Raw genomic sequence first — 16367 nt, 5'->3', positions numbered from 1 at the left:
TTTAGATTAAATTGTGAATTCAGATTTGTGTGGTTTGCTATTAATTTCCTGCAAAATCATATTCTAGATTAAATGTTGATGCTTTATAACGATTTCTACTTTTTTTTTAGAATTGTTTTTTTGAAGAGTTGTGAGTTTAATTCCTGTCTCCAAGAAGTGACAATTTTTGTCGCCATTTTTATTTTGGTCTGCTGTAGGTTTATTTCCATGTGTTCTAGCTGCATTCATCCCCACTTGGCTTGCTATCTTCACTAGCAGATAGCCATTATACCTTTCATTAGTCTATGACCCCGGATTGACATTAGATGCAAGAAGATTTGGCTATTAAACCTAATCAATTATTCTTAATGTTTGAACTGCAGTTTGTCTCTACACCAATTAGTTGCCAAGGAGTTTGAATAAACACATGCTAGAGTTGTCTTGCTGTGTGAATTAGTGGTTATTCTGTTACTAGTAATAAAAGCCAGAAATTCAATCTTTAGGTGTTTCACAGATTAACCGAGATTGGTTGTCAATTGCTGTCCATAGCAAACATTGCTGAAAGAAAGAATGTTATCAAATGTAATGTGAAGACTGAATTTGCTGTTCTCTTCTTCTCCATTGCTCAGACATCCCAAGGACAGTTGGTATGGCTGATGTAAAATCTGCAATGGCGGATTATTTCCAGATATGTCAGCCTCACCCTTTTATATTGATGACTGAGCAAGTTATATTGTTAGATTTACTGTGAATATCAGCCTTGCAGCCTTCAAGGAAATTAAGGTCATCTCTAGACTACAGATAACATGTTTTCAGGCTGATATTAGTAGATTCCATTCTCAGATTTTTATTGTCTTTCCAGTAGATGAATGTATACTATTTTTGTGTCATTTATCACCATTGACTTCATTGTTATGGGATGAAACATTCATAAACCTGAATACATAAGATCTGTAAAGAAAAGCATTGCTCATAAGGAAGCATGCGAAGTGTTTGACATAATTGCTTGGGAATGACAGTGACAATTTCTGAATAAGACTTCCACACAAGTGTTTGACAAAATGCTTATGCTATGTATGTGAGATTTTGTGATTTAATTTTGGGTCAGAACTAATAGGGGATCCTACACCTCTGATCATCCCTCAGAAGATCGGACCTCAGGTGATGATCAACAACTGACGTGCGGTGCAGCTAGTGACTTAAGAATGACATCCCTAAGTCCCGGGGACATCCCTGTTTTGGGAATGCTAGGGTTTCGGGGTGGATGCGTCCTTGTGTAACACTAGTGTTTTTACAAGATGGTACAACACTTGGGACATTAGGATCATTCTTGGCTACATTTTTTTATCAATTTTATGATTGTGGGGTTGCTTTGATATTGCTTGAGGACAAGCAATCTTTGGGAAGGGCAGACTATATGTCCCCATTTTCTAGCTCTCTTATAGTGCAGTTGGTGTAGGTTTTCTTGGTTGGTGTTAGCAGGAACAAAGGGGTATTTTAATTTTGCCAATTTGTTCGGACAGATATAATAAGTGTAGCAACCTTTTCTGAAGCCTTTTCAAAGACGTTTTCTTGTACTTATTAATTTTAGTAAGCTAGTGATGAGCATTGATAGAGTTCCTCTTTTTTTTAGTAATATCCCTGGAATTGGTTTTGATCTTGATTCTGACATTTGATATAGTCTAGAGTTATTAAATTAAATAACAGTAAGTTATTGATTTATGAAGTTAAGTTATACTTTATTGTTATTGTAGGGCCAAATATTTAAAATAAAGTGTATTATTTCAAAGTGGTCTTTTTTTTAGAAGTTACATGGGGGAAGTATTAAATGAAAGCATTTGCTAAAAAATGTAGAAAAGCATTCATGGAAATAAAAAAAAGCAGAAGAGCATTCGCAAAAAATAGCAAATAAGCATTCCCAAAAAAATAGGGGAAAAATCATTTAAAAAAAAAGCAAATTGGGGCTTATTTTGAAAAAGTAGCTAAAACTTATAAAGAGAGGACCGGGGATCTCATTTAGGGTTATTTGAATTTTGTTATCACTTGTGCTTGTGTTCTCGAGGAAGTTTATGCTTCTAGCTGGTTTCTGAGGATGAGACTCTTGTAGGCGGCATTCTTCATGTCGTTGAAAGATACAGTCTGAAAAATATCTTGGTGATTTCTTATAGAGATCACAACTGAGCTTCCATGGTTTTTGATATCATCTTCCTCATTTTTCAGAGCTGCAGTGCTAGCGATTAAATTGAGAGATGATTGAGAAGTTTTTTGGAGTTCTTTGCATACCTATTTGTTGATCTCTTGCTGGCTGTACTTGTTGGGAGTGTTTGATTTTAGCAACTAGGTTTCAGAAGGCCTCATTTGCTGGAATTTTCTGTTGCATGTCCATTATTTTCCATAAGCAACAACTGGGTATGTAAGTGTCATGTTTGTAATTTGTTTTCACCGTCTGGATATCTCTAATTTTGATTTGTATTTTAACACTAGTTTGGTATTATAGTTTTTATTTAAGTGGTGATGATGGTAGCAAATATTCACTCATTTAGATAGTTATTTACTGTTCTGGTTAAGCGGTGATGGTGACAAACCCCACAAAAAAAATGCCTTATTTCAAAAGCAATTGTTGTAATATCCTCAATTTGGGAGATTAAAAAAAAATGATTAAAATAAATATCAATTAAAGATTGAAATTTATTTATATACCAACTACATAGATATGTATTTGTAAACTGTGAAGAGCATGGCCAATGCCAGTTATCAGATCAATTAAGGCATTGGCAATACCAAGAATATGCAAGTAGTAATTACCCATGTGGCGTCAGTGTATAGATATGATAATAGTGGAAAGTACAGACCGAGTCTGAAGTTGTCAGAAATATTTTTCTTGGTCATGAAAGAAGATAGACTATTAGAACTTCATTAAGAAACAAATATATTCATATATGTTTCATGGGGGGTGCTTGATGTTGATATATGGGGCTGACGATAAATACGCAAGTGAGTCAAAGGAAAGTGGGCTATGTGACACATCAATTATTGCCAAAGTGAAGAGAGTAATAGATGTCGGTCGATGAGAAAATATTATTAAAGCCGATAGGAGAATATCAATTATGAATACAAACGAAAGCGACTTATCTAATTATGGTCAGTATCCTATGAATTGGGCGACGTGAACTGTCTCATGGCCAGTGGACAACATACTAGGGGAATGATATGGTACATCTACAGCCACCAGTAGTGAGAAGTATAACAATTATATACTCAGCAATGGCTTTATCTCATTTCCATTGATACTTGGCATATGTCAAAAATGATGTCTCAACAACAATTACATATGATCACTCATAATAATCTTAAATGATTATTAAAGTTAATGGCACTTACTGGTTATGAAGATTGGGCTTTTTCCATTGTGCCTTCTCAGCATATATTTATGTTAGCCGATCTGCTCTCCAATGACTATTGAAGAAGAATTGATTTTACAACCTTATTATCCTTTGTGGAAACCGCTCGATAATAAGAGCACAGTTGGTTGCTACAGCAATCCATTCAGTGCAAGCATATCATATCAATTGCATATCAGAGACGACATCACTAAAGAGCATTCATTAACAAAGGTATATAAGAGACAACTTCTGTACAGAGTTAATTGCATATTTAATATCTGAACATGTGAGATGGCATACCTCTGCCAGATATTGTTTATCTTGTAGCTTGCAGCACATATTATATTGAAGATCAGAGATAGCTCATAGGGTAATGTGCATACAATACATTGCTAAATGAGAAACAGCCTATATATATATAATCTGTATTTTCTTGACTACAACATTACATCTGAAAGTAGAAGCATTCATAGTTACATTTTGAATTACCAGTAAATGTACATCACTGCATCATCATTGCATTGTGATTATATTTAGTTATATTCCATTATTGTGGCATTCATAATAACCAGTCATATATATAATTCATTATCACTGTAATTCATTGCGGTTGCACTCATACATACAGTAAGTCATATATTTGCATCTCCATCACATTGCACTAAGTAGATAATTGAAGAAGGAATTCAGTAATTCATGTAGTGTCATAAATGGGGACATTACAGTTGTATAACATTAAATGCATATTCGCGGTTGCTGCAACTTGTTGCGGTACATGGAATGCCTTGATTCTGTTGTTGCAAGTTGTTAAATAGACGGAATATGTTATATCTGGTTGCTTAGGGTTTTAGGATGGTTGCTTGTGGTTTCAAGATGGTTGCTTAAGCAAGAACAATTGCACTGAAAGGTTCAATTGTCATTGGAATCACCCTGAAATTGATTTGGAAATGTCACACCTAACATAGAATTGCCTTGGTACGTCCATCACCACATGATACCAACTGCTAAAAACTGCACCCTGCCTAATTATGCAGTTGAATTGCATCTGAATCTGATTCCAGGACATAGTAACATAGTAAAACAAATAGTCATTTAATTTGGTTAAAATGTGTAAATAGAAAACTTTGTACTATTTTCTAAGTAAATACTTAGTTTTACATGTGCTTATTATTTCAATGTTTTTAAAAGAATCAAAGTTTTGTATATATTCTGTGCTACAGTATAGAACGTTTCTCTGTGTTCTCCTATTGTTTGGATCTTGACATGAAGGATTTGCCATATGAGTTATTAGTTATCCAATCTATCTTGCTCATAACACCAACGTTGAGTATAAAAGAACTAGAGTATGGTTTGTCAGTCATTTACATTCTCAGTGGTCTAACCTCTTTAATCTTCAAATTTTGGGTGTTCTTCTAATTCATCCTCCTCTAAATTGCTTTCAATCCCATTTAATGAATCATATGTTTCAATATAAGTATTTTAAAATTTTTGTGTCCTAATAGATCTGTGTCTAATTGTTGACTGCATTGCCTTTGCAATATATGCTGTATCTTTTAATAACACATTAGCAGACAAATGGGTTGTGAGATCTGCACAGTGGTGTCTAACATATTAAATGTATGATGCAGTGGCTTCATGTGACAAACACTGTTTGGTGGCAAGATTTTCCTTTCAGAAGTACAAAGGATTTTCTATCCCTTTTTAAATGTCCATCACTTTCTGAATCCAAGGGTACTGTTGATGGAGATTTCATTACTCATTTGGCTGGTTTTATTGCTACCCTCATTTCTCGTGTTCCTAGTGAAGCACATTGGGTTGAAGAACTGACTCAGTATGATTTTACAAAGGCTTCTGCATATCTGGTCGCTTCTGTTCCTGGCATACATGGATGTTCTCATCCTCATCCTCAGCTTCCTTTGGAATTCCAATCTGTAAGGAGATTTTTAAATGATTAATTCATTTTGAAATGATTTAAGATATGTATTGGGGGTGATTGTATCTTTTCTTTATTTTTTTAGTTTGTTTGCAGATGGTCCAGCTTCCGAGGGATAGAATAGTAATTTGAACAAGAATACAATAACCTTTTAGTCATTTGTAAACCATAAAACTAGTTTGTTGTGATTACAGATCATTTTGGTATCAAAGCAGGTTCAAGCTCATGAGAAATCAGTGGAAGTGAAATTGTATGACAGTGACTAAGGTCTGAAGTGAATGAAGTCTAGTACCTCAGAATTTAAAGATAGAAACATGCTGTTTGAACCAGGCAATAAGAATGGTGATACTAATGCAAATGTTTCAGCCTTGAAGAGTCTTATGAGCATGTAATTAAGCACCAACAATAGATAACTCAGCAACAGGGAATATATGACCAAACAAGCACCAATGACCCATGACTAGTCATCTACCAATGTCCTAGTTTGAGCTCTAGCCAAGAATTCTGGCATTAGAGATGATGGCAAACAGAAAAAGGGTGACCTTGATTGCACCTTGGAAGGAAGGAGCTTGAGGTAAGATCTAGAACAACCCCATTTAAAGATGAAACCAAGGTGGACATCAAAATTTTTGAAGCTCGAATAGTCTTTAGATACTTGAACTGAGTAAATGGAGGTGTATTTTGGTGTCCATAATGTGCTTAAAGCTCAAAAAATATCATTTGATCTGTTGGTTCCGAAAACCGCAGATTGGAAATCCAAGAGCCTACCACTTCTCCGATAAGACTTCTCAATCAGTTCTGACCAACGAACGAGAATCGCCTTGATTCCCTTGCATTTCAGGCTCCGCTACACCTAGGTGGGTAAACCTTCTCCTCGAACCTGATCTTTTGGTTCAGAGCTTTTCTATAGCAAACTTAAGCTTTGGAGTTCCCCGACTGGCAAGGTCCTTGAACTCGATCAAAATGAAACTAGATGCTGAGACTTGATAATTAAATGTTTTTTATAAAGTTTGTTAATAATGGATTTGATGTTTGTAGAAGGAACATATAGATTTTTTGATTTCAATAATAAAAGACCAGTGCCTCTGCTCATCCGAGCAATGGAGTCAACTTCAGTGAAATTTTATGTACAACTTTATAATGTTTTTAAGCACTTATACTGCCAACAATAAAATAATCAAGATGCGACAGATCAAATATGTATGCAATCTTAAAGTTGTCCAGATTGAGCTTTAACTCCTCTGGTAGGGAGACAAACTGGACACAGAATTGGAAATGATTTAATATTTCACAATATCTGTGATGATCAAATTTAAAATGCTAAATGACCATGTCCACTTATCTGACATTTAAATTGTATCCAAAATTCTAGAAAATAATTACAAAGGACGAAAGGATGATTCCATGCCTGTAATAATAAACAAAAGACTTCTTATTTTATTATTAAAATAAAATAATTGAAAAATAATAAAATAATTGAATTTATGTTACAAAGTCATATTACTGCTCCTTATCCCTCCGTACAAAATATAAAATACTTTCTCCAGAATATAAATCTGAATATAATTGTTTGAATATATCTTGTTCGTTTCATAAAACTTCTTCTATTTATATCTTTTAATTCCAAAGGATGTGACTTTTAAATTTAAAACTTACACCCTTTCACATATTAATTGCACCTCTTGATTATCCTTCTATCGGTGATCAAAACTAAAATAAGTAAAATGCTGGCAGCATACACATCCCACCCGATAAAATAAAAATCCACGATGCCAAGGTGTATTTTATTCAAATACTTTACTTTTCCAAAGTATAGAGCACCTGATAGTTGTAATTTTAATTCAAGCTCTCTGTTGTCTGCAATCGCATGATCTTCTGCAACACACGATACTCGTTTGACTTGAACGCTGTATAAGTCATCACCGTTCTATGGTCATGTGGATTTTCGTTGTGATGTGGAACTTCTACCTGTGACTTGGCTGCGGATGCTCCACCTTGGAATCTAACAAATTTGTATCCTGTGCATTTGAACACCTGTAAAACTCCTACTGTTCTTCCCTTGCTAATGACGTGTATCGAATTTGTGAGACTTTCATTGCTTCGATGACTACTCCTTTGTCATGTTTTCCTGTCTAGATGTTGTCCTCTTATTGATGCCGCTGAGTGGGTGAAGATCATTCTGCAAGCAGCTCCCAACCCAAATTATTCACCAAGCATATGAGTTGATATTATAATGGGTCCTTTTGTATAGAGTCTACGATGGCTTCTCTTTATGACTTTGGTATATCATTGTTGCCAGTTATTTTGCTTTTCATCGGGCTTCCCCAAATATTAATGTATACCTGATCATTGTCTTAGTACTTGAAACACATGCTCCAAGGCCATTGGCTGTTGCCTCCTCGCATGAGGTATCATGTGATTTGGAACTTGATGATTGGCTTTCATACAGATACAATTTGTATTTCTATTCTGCTGAAAACATTGATCACAGGGTCGCCAAATATTTGCATCTTATGCGCTATATCCTTGGATATCTGATGACTGGTCCATACCATACTTCTGTTCTGCTTTTGTGCTTTCCAAATCCAAGCGGGATTTAAGATGTGTTGATGTTTCTATATCATTGAAAATATTGCTTCCAGAAATTCACAAGGCAGCATACTTACACATATACATGGTATCACAAGTAGTGTCGTTCATATATATTTTTATTCTGATTGTAGTACTATTTTGACTGTATAACACTTTAATAATTGCTCAGCCTTTCTCACTTCTGAGCGTTGCAAATATAAGGCTGAATGGAAATGGATTTGAAAGGAAATTCTTTGTATTTGAAGCAGTTACACCGTATTCTTTAACCTTTTGTTCCAAAGCTTCAGCAGATAACTCATCCAACATTTCTCACACTTTGTCAGCACTCAAGTATTCAACAGAAGTCATTGGGCCAGTATGGCATGCTAGTTCACCATCACATATTCCATGAAAAACAAACCACAGTTTGACAGTCCATTCATCAATTTCAATAATCATAGTGTCTCCCACCATTCTCATCATGACTTTTATTGGTTTGAAGCATATTAGTAGTGGGTAAGATCTAAAGATTTCCCTTTGCCATGGTGCTTGGAGCTCTAAAATTTGCCAAAATTTAGAGTCCCATCATGATCATTTCAAAATATGGGACACACTTTTATGGTAAGAGAGTGACTTTTCATGTTTGAAGATAAAAATTCTACTACTATACTTTTGTGATGGCTTCAACGATTTTTGAGGAAATTTTTTTATCCACTTGGTGATGATGCCAATAAGAAAATAGAGTGGCTTCTATAGTTAAGCAAGTAGTCAAAAGTGTTAAAGACTACATGTAAAAATAACTCCCTGTTCTGTCAAATTTTGTCCTATTAAACTCTCAGGAATATTGTCAAACAGTTCACTTGCTAATCAATTTTCTTTAAGTTTCAGTCTGCTGCTGTTTATGATGGTTTTCCTCAACTCTGTCTGAATTTCATATGGCATAGAAAGAGAAAGCAGATACAGAACAATATACTTGCAATAACTAAATTACACGATACTGAAATTATAACTACAAACAGACTTTCATTCAATAGGCCACTGTTAATAATGTAGTGATTTTCAGGTTTATTCCAGACTCTATTCAATACAAAATCAGAAGTAAAAAATATTGCTGACCTGGTCAATCTTCTGGATTAGGATTAACATATGTTTATACAATCAAGATGTAGTAACTATTCACATCCAACTCCAGCATTAACCATGGTTTTCCAGTGTGCCATATCGCCCAGACCTGGTCAATCGTCTGGCTTAGGGTTAACATATGTTTATACAATCTAGATGTAGAAATTATTCACATCCCACTCCTGCATTAACCATGGTTTACCAGTGTTACATATCACCCAGATAAGAGACTCTATGGGCCCCCAAATTCAGTCTTTGATACCCCTGATGTAGATGACTCCCTGTAGCAGGGTTGCCAACTGAAAAATGCCTCCAAATATGAGAACACAGCTCTTCCTAAACCCACATACAGCCTGGTATACACACACATCCTGGCCTGGGTATTAATATGGCCCAACTGGGAGAAATACGACCAACAATGGATGTAGATGCAACTCAATGTGTGCCGGTCTGGTATGGCCATGATATGCTCATCTCTCATACGAATTCTCAGCACTCCAATGCTAGTATATGCAATTCGAATTTCCCTAACACAAATAATAAATCAAATAGCAAGAGGTTGGAACTTACTCAAATGAAGACTTAAGACTATCTTCCAAATAGATCCTTTTTAGCAGCTTCTCACTAACTTCCAGATTTACTTTGAAGCCCGAGAATGGATCTCAAGGCTGTACCTTTCAATAACTTCAAGATCTATAGCATATAGGGATTCTGTCCTTCAAGCCCTAGAGAACAATTACACAAATTCACCGAATTCAAATATTCACCAAGCATGCTGGAAGAGCGCTCTTTATTCCATTTTATATTTGTTTCACATGAGCTCTCACACTTGTTCTGTCAATGTGGCATAAATAACATAACACTTTTGCCTTTCCCTATTATTTTGGGATTTGTCTTTTCCTCCTATTTTCTTGTGGCTCCCATTTTTCTGTGAGTTCCTTTTCTTTTAATATTTCCACATTCACCTTTTATGTCTCTAATGTGTTATAAAATAAAAGGGACCATTTCATTTAAATATTTTCCAGAAACTATAGACTATGCATCTATAAAGTTTAATAATCAAATTTAACTTTATAAAACAATCTTTAATAACACATAACAAAGCATATCAATGATAAGTAAATCTTCTTGTCGATTTTAAACAATTACCATCAACATGTCATTGCCAGTGGATGTCCAATCATGCCCATAGGGACATACTATAAATAGTAAGTATGCCCAAAATTGCCTCAAAGCCCTTCAGAATGGCCTGCAATTGAAACTGCCTAGGTTAAATATCATCAAGATCTTTAAAAATCCTGGTTAGCCAACGAGATCATGGAGAAATAAGCTAATGACAACATTGTACAATGTGTGCTAGAAAGGGGACATTACACTACAACTGAGTTTCATGAACATGCCATTTTGTTGAGCATGGGTTTAGATGATGAAATTATCGTACCAAGCTGGATTGTTGCATTGAAACTTAATATAATAATCCGTGGAGGGTGTTAGCTAAAATTCCACATAAATCTATGCAATCATTAAATTCCTAGCTATTTCTAATCACCATATTCTTGTGGTGGGAAAGTTAAGAGCTTACATATACTGATGAGGGCAAGAAATTATAAGAAAAGTATTGACAACTAGCTGTCCAATTTAGAATCATTTTGTAGATGCAAGAGGTAACATACAAACTTATTACCAAACAATAATAAGATTAAAATAAGTAAATAACAAACTAATTGTAGTAAATAAATTTTCTTTTGTTTCTAGTTAACAAAAATAACTACTTCTCACAAGAACATGAATAACTAAAGGTTTGTTAACTAACCGAAGAAATCTATAATATCTCTTGAATCACTATCTTCAGATGAAAAAGAGTTCAATTAACAATTTTTCGTTTTATTAATGTTAGAATAAAAGAAATCATTAGCTGATTTAACTAATCAATACATTCTTGATTATCTTTTCTGCAAAAGCTCTGGATCTCTTCCAACTGGGAAAGACTACCATTAGAGATCTTACCTTCCAACTATTGATCTTAGGATCTCAACCTTTAATGGTCTCCTGCATAACTTCCTTAGAAAAGTACCCCAAACCTACACAAGAGATGCAAGTATAGAATCCAGTCTTTCATGCCATTTGAGACTTTGTGTAGAAACCACAACTGCCGTAGCCAGCCACACCTATAGATATCTTTGCCCATGAGGATGACCTTCCTAGCTAGACATTGCCCTATTGGTTCTAGTGACTGATGATTACTACTGATTTGCAGAGTACCACCTTTTCCAAGGTTTTATAGGTGTAAATATTGTACTTTGTACTGTCATTTATTGCACTAAGTAATTGGTGAAATATCTGATGTATTTAGAATTTATCGAAGTGATCATCATAAAGAATTTAACAAATGGACAAAATAGAAAGTTTCTAATAAGACACTGAAGATCATAGAAATGATCTTATCTATCTAAATTACATTATATGAAAAAGTCTAAAGATGACCATTAACGTAATAAATAATAATATTGTAATACCCTCCCTTAATGATCAACTGTCCACAATACCAAGCTGTCCACCGAATTAACAAACTTATCTGGACCAAGAGGCTTGGTGAGAATGTTTGCAATTTGTTCTGCTGTTGGAATATACTACAAGTGAATTATCCATTCTTCAACCAAGGTTCCAATGTTTGGTTCTTTCATGAAAGACCAAGTTCTTGACAAGTTTGAGAACTCAAAGATATCAAATGTAATCCATCGTAATTGCTTTCAAAGGTTTCTGGATTTGATTGTGCGTTTTTAGCATCAATGTTTCGGATCACACTCCGTGATCCATCATCAGGATGAAAAGCAAGAGATGTTAAGGTTTTTGGATTTGATTGTGTGTGTGTTTTTATCATCAACATTTTGGATCACACTCTGTGATCCATCATCAGGATGAAAAGCAAGAGATTTTACTTGTTTTTCACCTTGATGATGGATCACAAAGTGTGATCCGAAACGTTGATGCTAAAAGCACACACAATCAAAACTAGAAACCTTTGATAGCAAGTTTGAGAACTCCTTGATTGATTATCATAGAGCAAGGGAGTCGGGCCTACTTGAGATAAATGCATATCTGCAAGTATTCAATGAAGCCAAACCGCCTCACAAGCTACCTTAGCATCATACTATGCTTCTCTAGAGGAGAGTGAGATTGCATATTTCTTCATAGTAGTCTAGGTGATTGCATTGGATCCCAAATTGAATACATATCTAAAAGTTGACATCTTATCATCAACCTAACCTGCCGAATCTGAATCAGTAGACCCACTGAGATTGGAATCATGACTCCTTGTGTAATGAATTACATAATTAGAGGTACCCTTAACATAACACAACACATGCTTCACTGCAACCTAATGACTAGCCTTGGGGGCTATCACAAAATTGAGATCAGATCTAGTGGTAGTGAGATAGATGATTCTACCCACTAGTTTCCTATAAGCAATTTCATCAAGAGGAGGAGAACAGGTTTGGCTGACAACTTCAATCCTTTCTCTATATGTGTAGAAGTAGGTTTACAATCCTGCATATGAAACCTATCAAGCAAGTTCCTGGCATACTTCGATTGAGAAATAAGGATGTTGCTATTAGTCTGCCAAACCTCAACACCATCGATCATATCGAAATCCTTGCATAGGTTGGTTTGATTTTTGCAATCAAAAGTGCCGAACTGCCAGTAATGGACAAGTCATCCACATAGACAACAAAAAAGAATATGATCACCAGAGCATTTGACATACAAATTATTGTCAGAAGGGAAACATTGAAAACCATGAGTAACCAAGTAGTGATTAATCTTGATGTACCATGCTCGAGGGGCTTGTTTGAGTCCATAGAGTACTTTCTTGAGTCAACACACTTGGTGGTCTTTGCTAGCGAGCTTGAAACCAGGAGGTTGCGTCATGTAGACTTCTTCTTGCAACAAATTGTTGAGGAAGGCACTCTTAACATCTATCTGATGGTCTTTCCGTTCAAACTAAGCTACAATGCTGATAAGAAGACGAATTGTACTCATCTTGGTAGGAGCAAAAGTCTCCTCATAATCAATGCCCTCTCGTTGTGTGAACCCTCGAGCAAATAATTTTGGCCTTGTGTTTATCTAAGGTACCATCTACATGATACTTGACCTTATACACCTATTTGCAGTTAATGGGCTTCTTCTTTGAGGAAGATCAAAGAGTATCTAGGTATCATTCTTCATAAGACTCTGATATTTCACATCCATAGCTTGCTCCCACTCTGGAATCCCTTTTGCCTCCTTAAAGGTTTGAGGCTCATAAATACTATGAAGGTTGGCCATGAGAGCAAAGTTAATTGTATTTGGTTGCTTGCCCTTATTTCTAGAAGATTACCCTAAATGAGTTCATCAGGACGAAGATGGTTAATGGTCTTAGCACACCATTTAGGTCAGAGAGTAGATGTGTCAACATCAAAGGGAGGAGTAACAACTAGAGCTAGAGATGGAAGAGGATCTACAAGAGGTGGAAGATTAGCATCATCCAAAGGAAAGTCAGGTTTACATCATCAATTCAGATTCTGAATCATTCCTCACTTTAGGTAGACCTGACAGAAGATGGACACTCAAATCAAAGGAGCCGGTACGCCTTATGGTTGTTACTATATCTTGTAAACATGAGCTTTTAATACATGAAATCCAACTTAGAGTGTTGGGCACATGGAATCCAAACATATGCTAAAGAGCCAAAATTTTTTAGATCGTCGATCCTAGGTTTTCGACCAGTCCAAGCTTCCTTAGGTGTCTTCCGATTAATAACATTTGTGGGAGACCGATTAAGGAGTAGACCGCAATAGACATTGCTTCTGCCCAATATGTCTTAGGAACATTTCTATTTTCTATCATAGACTTGGCCATTTCTATAATGGTGTGGTTGCGAAGCTCTATGACATCATTTTGTAGAGGGGTGTATGGTGTAGTTAACTGATTTTTTTATGCCATGTGCATCATGGAAAGAAAAGAAAGTAGTAGAACAAAGTCCCCACCATTATCATACCTAAAAAATATAATAGAACAACTAGACTCTTCTACTATTAAGCCCTTAAATTCTTGAAATACAATAAACACATGATATCTTTTTAAGAAGGTACACCTACATTTTTCTATTGAACTAATCAACAAAATGAAAGAAATGCTTGAACCCACTAACATAAGGAGTATTCATTGGACCATGTACATCGACATGGACCAATTGTAGTACCTTAGAGGCTTGCTATGAGTCACCATCCTTGAATAGCATCTCGTGCTACTTTCCAACGTGACAAGCTCCTCAAACTTGTTGATTCTAAGTTTAAAATTTTGGTAGGCCAAGCAATAAGTAATCCCAAACAAGTTGAGTAAGATAGTGAATGGTTAGGTGACCATATCATTGATGCCAAAGACTGTTGATAGAAGATGGTTTTGCTACGAAGACATGCTCAAGAGAATCACTAGTATCCACAAGTCTATATGGACCATGATCCTCAATGCCAACAACTACAGTAGTGTGTGTTGCACAATCAACAATCAAACACTTGTGTGTACTGAATATCGCATCAAGCAGAGGAGAATGTTGTATGACCAAACTCACAAAGGGTAGTTTAGCCCTATCCCAGGAACATTGTATACATTGAGGAAAATGATATTCCTCCCATTGGACTGTATCTAAACATTGATTTTGTTGACAACAATATACTTTTCACCTCCAAATATAATTGAATTAGTAATCGGAGAAAAATCAGCAAACCAATCATGCCTGTGAATGAAATGCTGAGAAGCACATAATCTATATATGAAGCAAAAGGTTTCACATGGTTTTTAGGTCTTTTAGCCATGATGGTGTAAGAGGCAAACTTTTTTGGCTCAGTGTGCTCAACAGTGTTGGCTTTAGGCTAAGACCCTCCCTGCTTTCGCGGTTCAAAAGCCAACCAATTGTGATTATCCTTGAGCAAATGGCCATATTTGTGACAATAGTTAGATTGCACCTTCTTCTTTGAACAATCTTGAGACTGACTAAAGCCCTTCTGTTGAGATGACTGAGATTGTCGAGATTCTCCTTTATTCTTGTGAAATGATTTTGCTGAAACAACTTGCTTAGTGGAGGATGAGGTGGCATTTCTATCAATTTGTTGTTTCCAAAGATCCTACTGTAGAAGTTTGTTTCACAACTCAAAAAATTTCAGATCAACATTAGTTGAAGTAATGTTGAGAGTCTCTATAAAGTGCTTATAAGATTTTGGTAGACTTTTCAGGGTGATGACTACCATATCTTCTTCCTCTATTTTCGGACCAATAGCTTCGAGCTATCTCGAATTTCCTTAATCTTTGTGAGATGCTCCTATAAGGACATGTGTTCTTCAATCATGATTGAGAACAAATGGTTCTTCAAAAAGAATGCTCGACTCTTGTCGGATATCACATGCAACTCCTTTAAATGTTTTCAGATGTTGGAAGCTGACTTGCTTGAGGGAATTTTAGGTGATTAATCATCTGTGATAGAGAGCTTGAGAAGTATGACAAGTCCTGGTCTGCTTGGACTATGGTAGGATGAGTCTCTATGCGCAAAATAATTGATCAAGGGAATGATATTTGAAGATTGTCAGCATGCGATGCTTTTAGGTGTTATAATTTTTGCCATTGAATCTATGATTTCCTTCCAACATTAAGTTGGTCAAGGACGTCATCTTCCACGATTCCCAATGCACGTAAAAAGAGAAACAGAGAAGAGTTGTTAGCATAGTCTTTGATAAGTTATAGCACAAACAACAAATTGTTTTAGGCATAAATTAGTTTTTGGCTTCTTGAGAATAAGAATAATCTAACTTGTAGATCTAATTTTTTAAAATATAGTATCCATTAGCTTCACCTATTTTAAAAAATGGATATGTTTAAAAGTTATATGTATAAACTACTATTTTTAAATATTTATTTCAATCGATAAAATTTTAACTTTTTTTTTAAAGAGGTTGTCGTCAGTAAATATGGTATTAGGATGTATATTGTCGGTATCAGGATGTATGTCGTCAGTATTGGCCGATAGGGTGTGTATCGGGATGTATGTCATCGGTGTCGGGAAGGTTCTTATTGTGTAGCCGACGTGTTGTATGTGGCTGACGAATACCTTCGGGAAGGTTCCTCGAGATGTATAAATACCCCCCTTCGGGATCGTTTTAATCATCTTATCATCTGGATGTGACGCCTTTTGGCATATGCGAATAATATAAAGAAGTTCTACTATTCTATTCTATTATCTGTATGCATTGATTTCTTTATCCAGTACGGTAAACATTTGGCTTTGTTGCTCAATGGACCTGGAAAGGTAGGAGAATGATTACTAATGCCGAATCAGCTGAACAAGA

The 16367-nt window shown here is 35.6% G+C and overlaps 1 protein-coding gene across 6 annotated transcripts in view; it reads left to right on the top strand.

Moving 5' to 3' along the window:
• LOC149534978 (forkhead-associated domain-containing protein / FHA domain-containing protein) overlaps positions 1 to 16367 on the top strand; it is a 213450-nt gene that overhangs the window by 38079 nt on the left and 159004 nt on the right. For all 6 annotated transcript variants that reach the window (XM_089806771.1, XM_089806770.1, XM_089806769.1 and 3 more), the window contains exon 4: positions 4991 to 5293. In XM_089806771.1, coding sequence (XP_089662897.1) covers positions 4991 to 5293 — 303 coding nt within the window. The remainder of the gene's footprint in view (positions 1 to 4990; positions 5294 to 16367) is intronic.

This window comes from Cupressus sempervirens, chromosome 10 (assembly GCF_028749045.1).
Source record: "Cupressus sempervirens isolate cs-2001-9-10 chromosome 10, ASM2874904v1, whole genome shotgun sequence".
In the NCBI taxonomy this organism is placed as follows: domain Eukaryota; kingdom Viridiplantae; phylum Streptophyta; class Pinopsida; order Cupressales; family Cupressaceae; genus Cupressus; species Cupressus sempervirens.
This window is presented reverse-complemented; position numbering and strand designations above follow the sequence as displayed.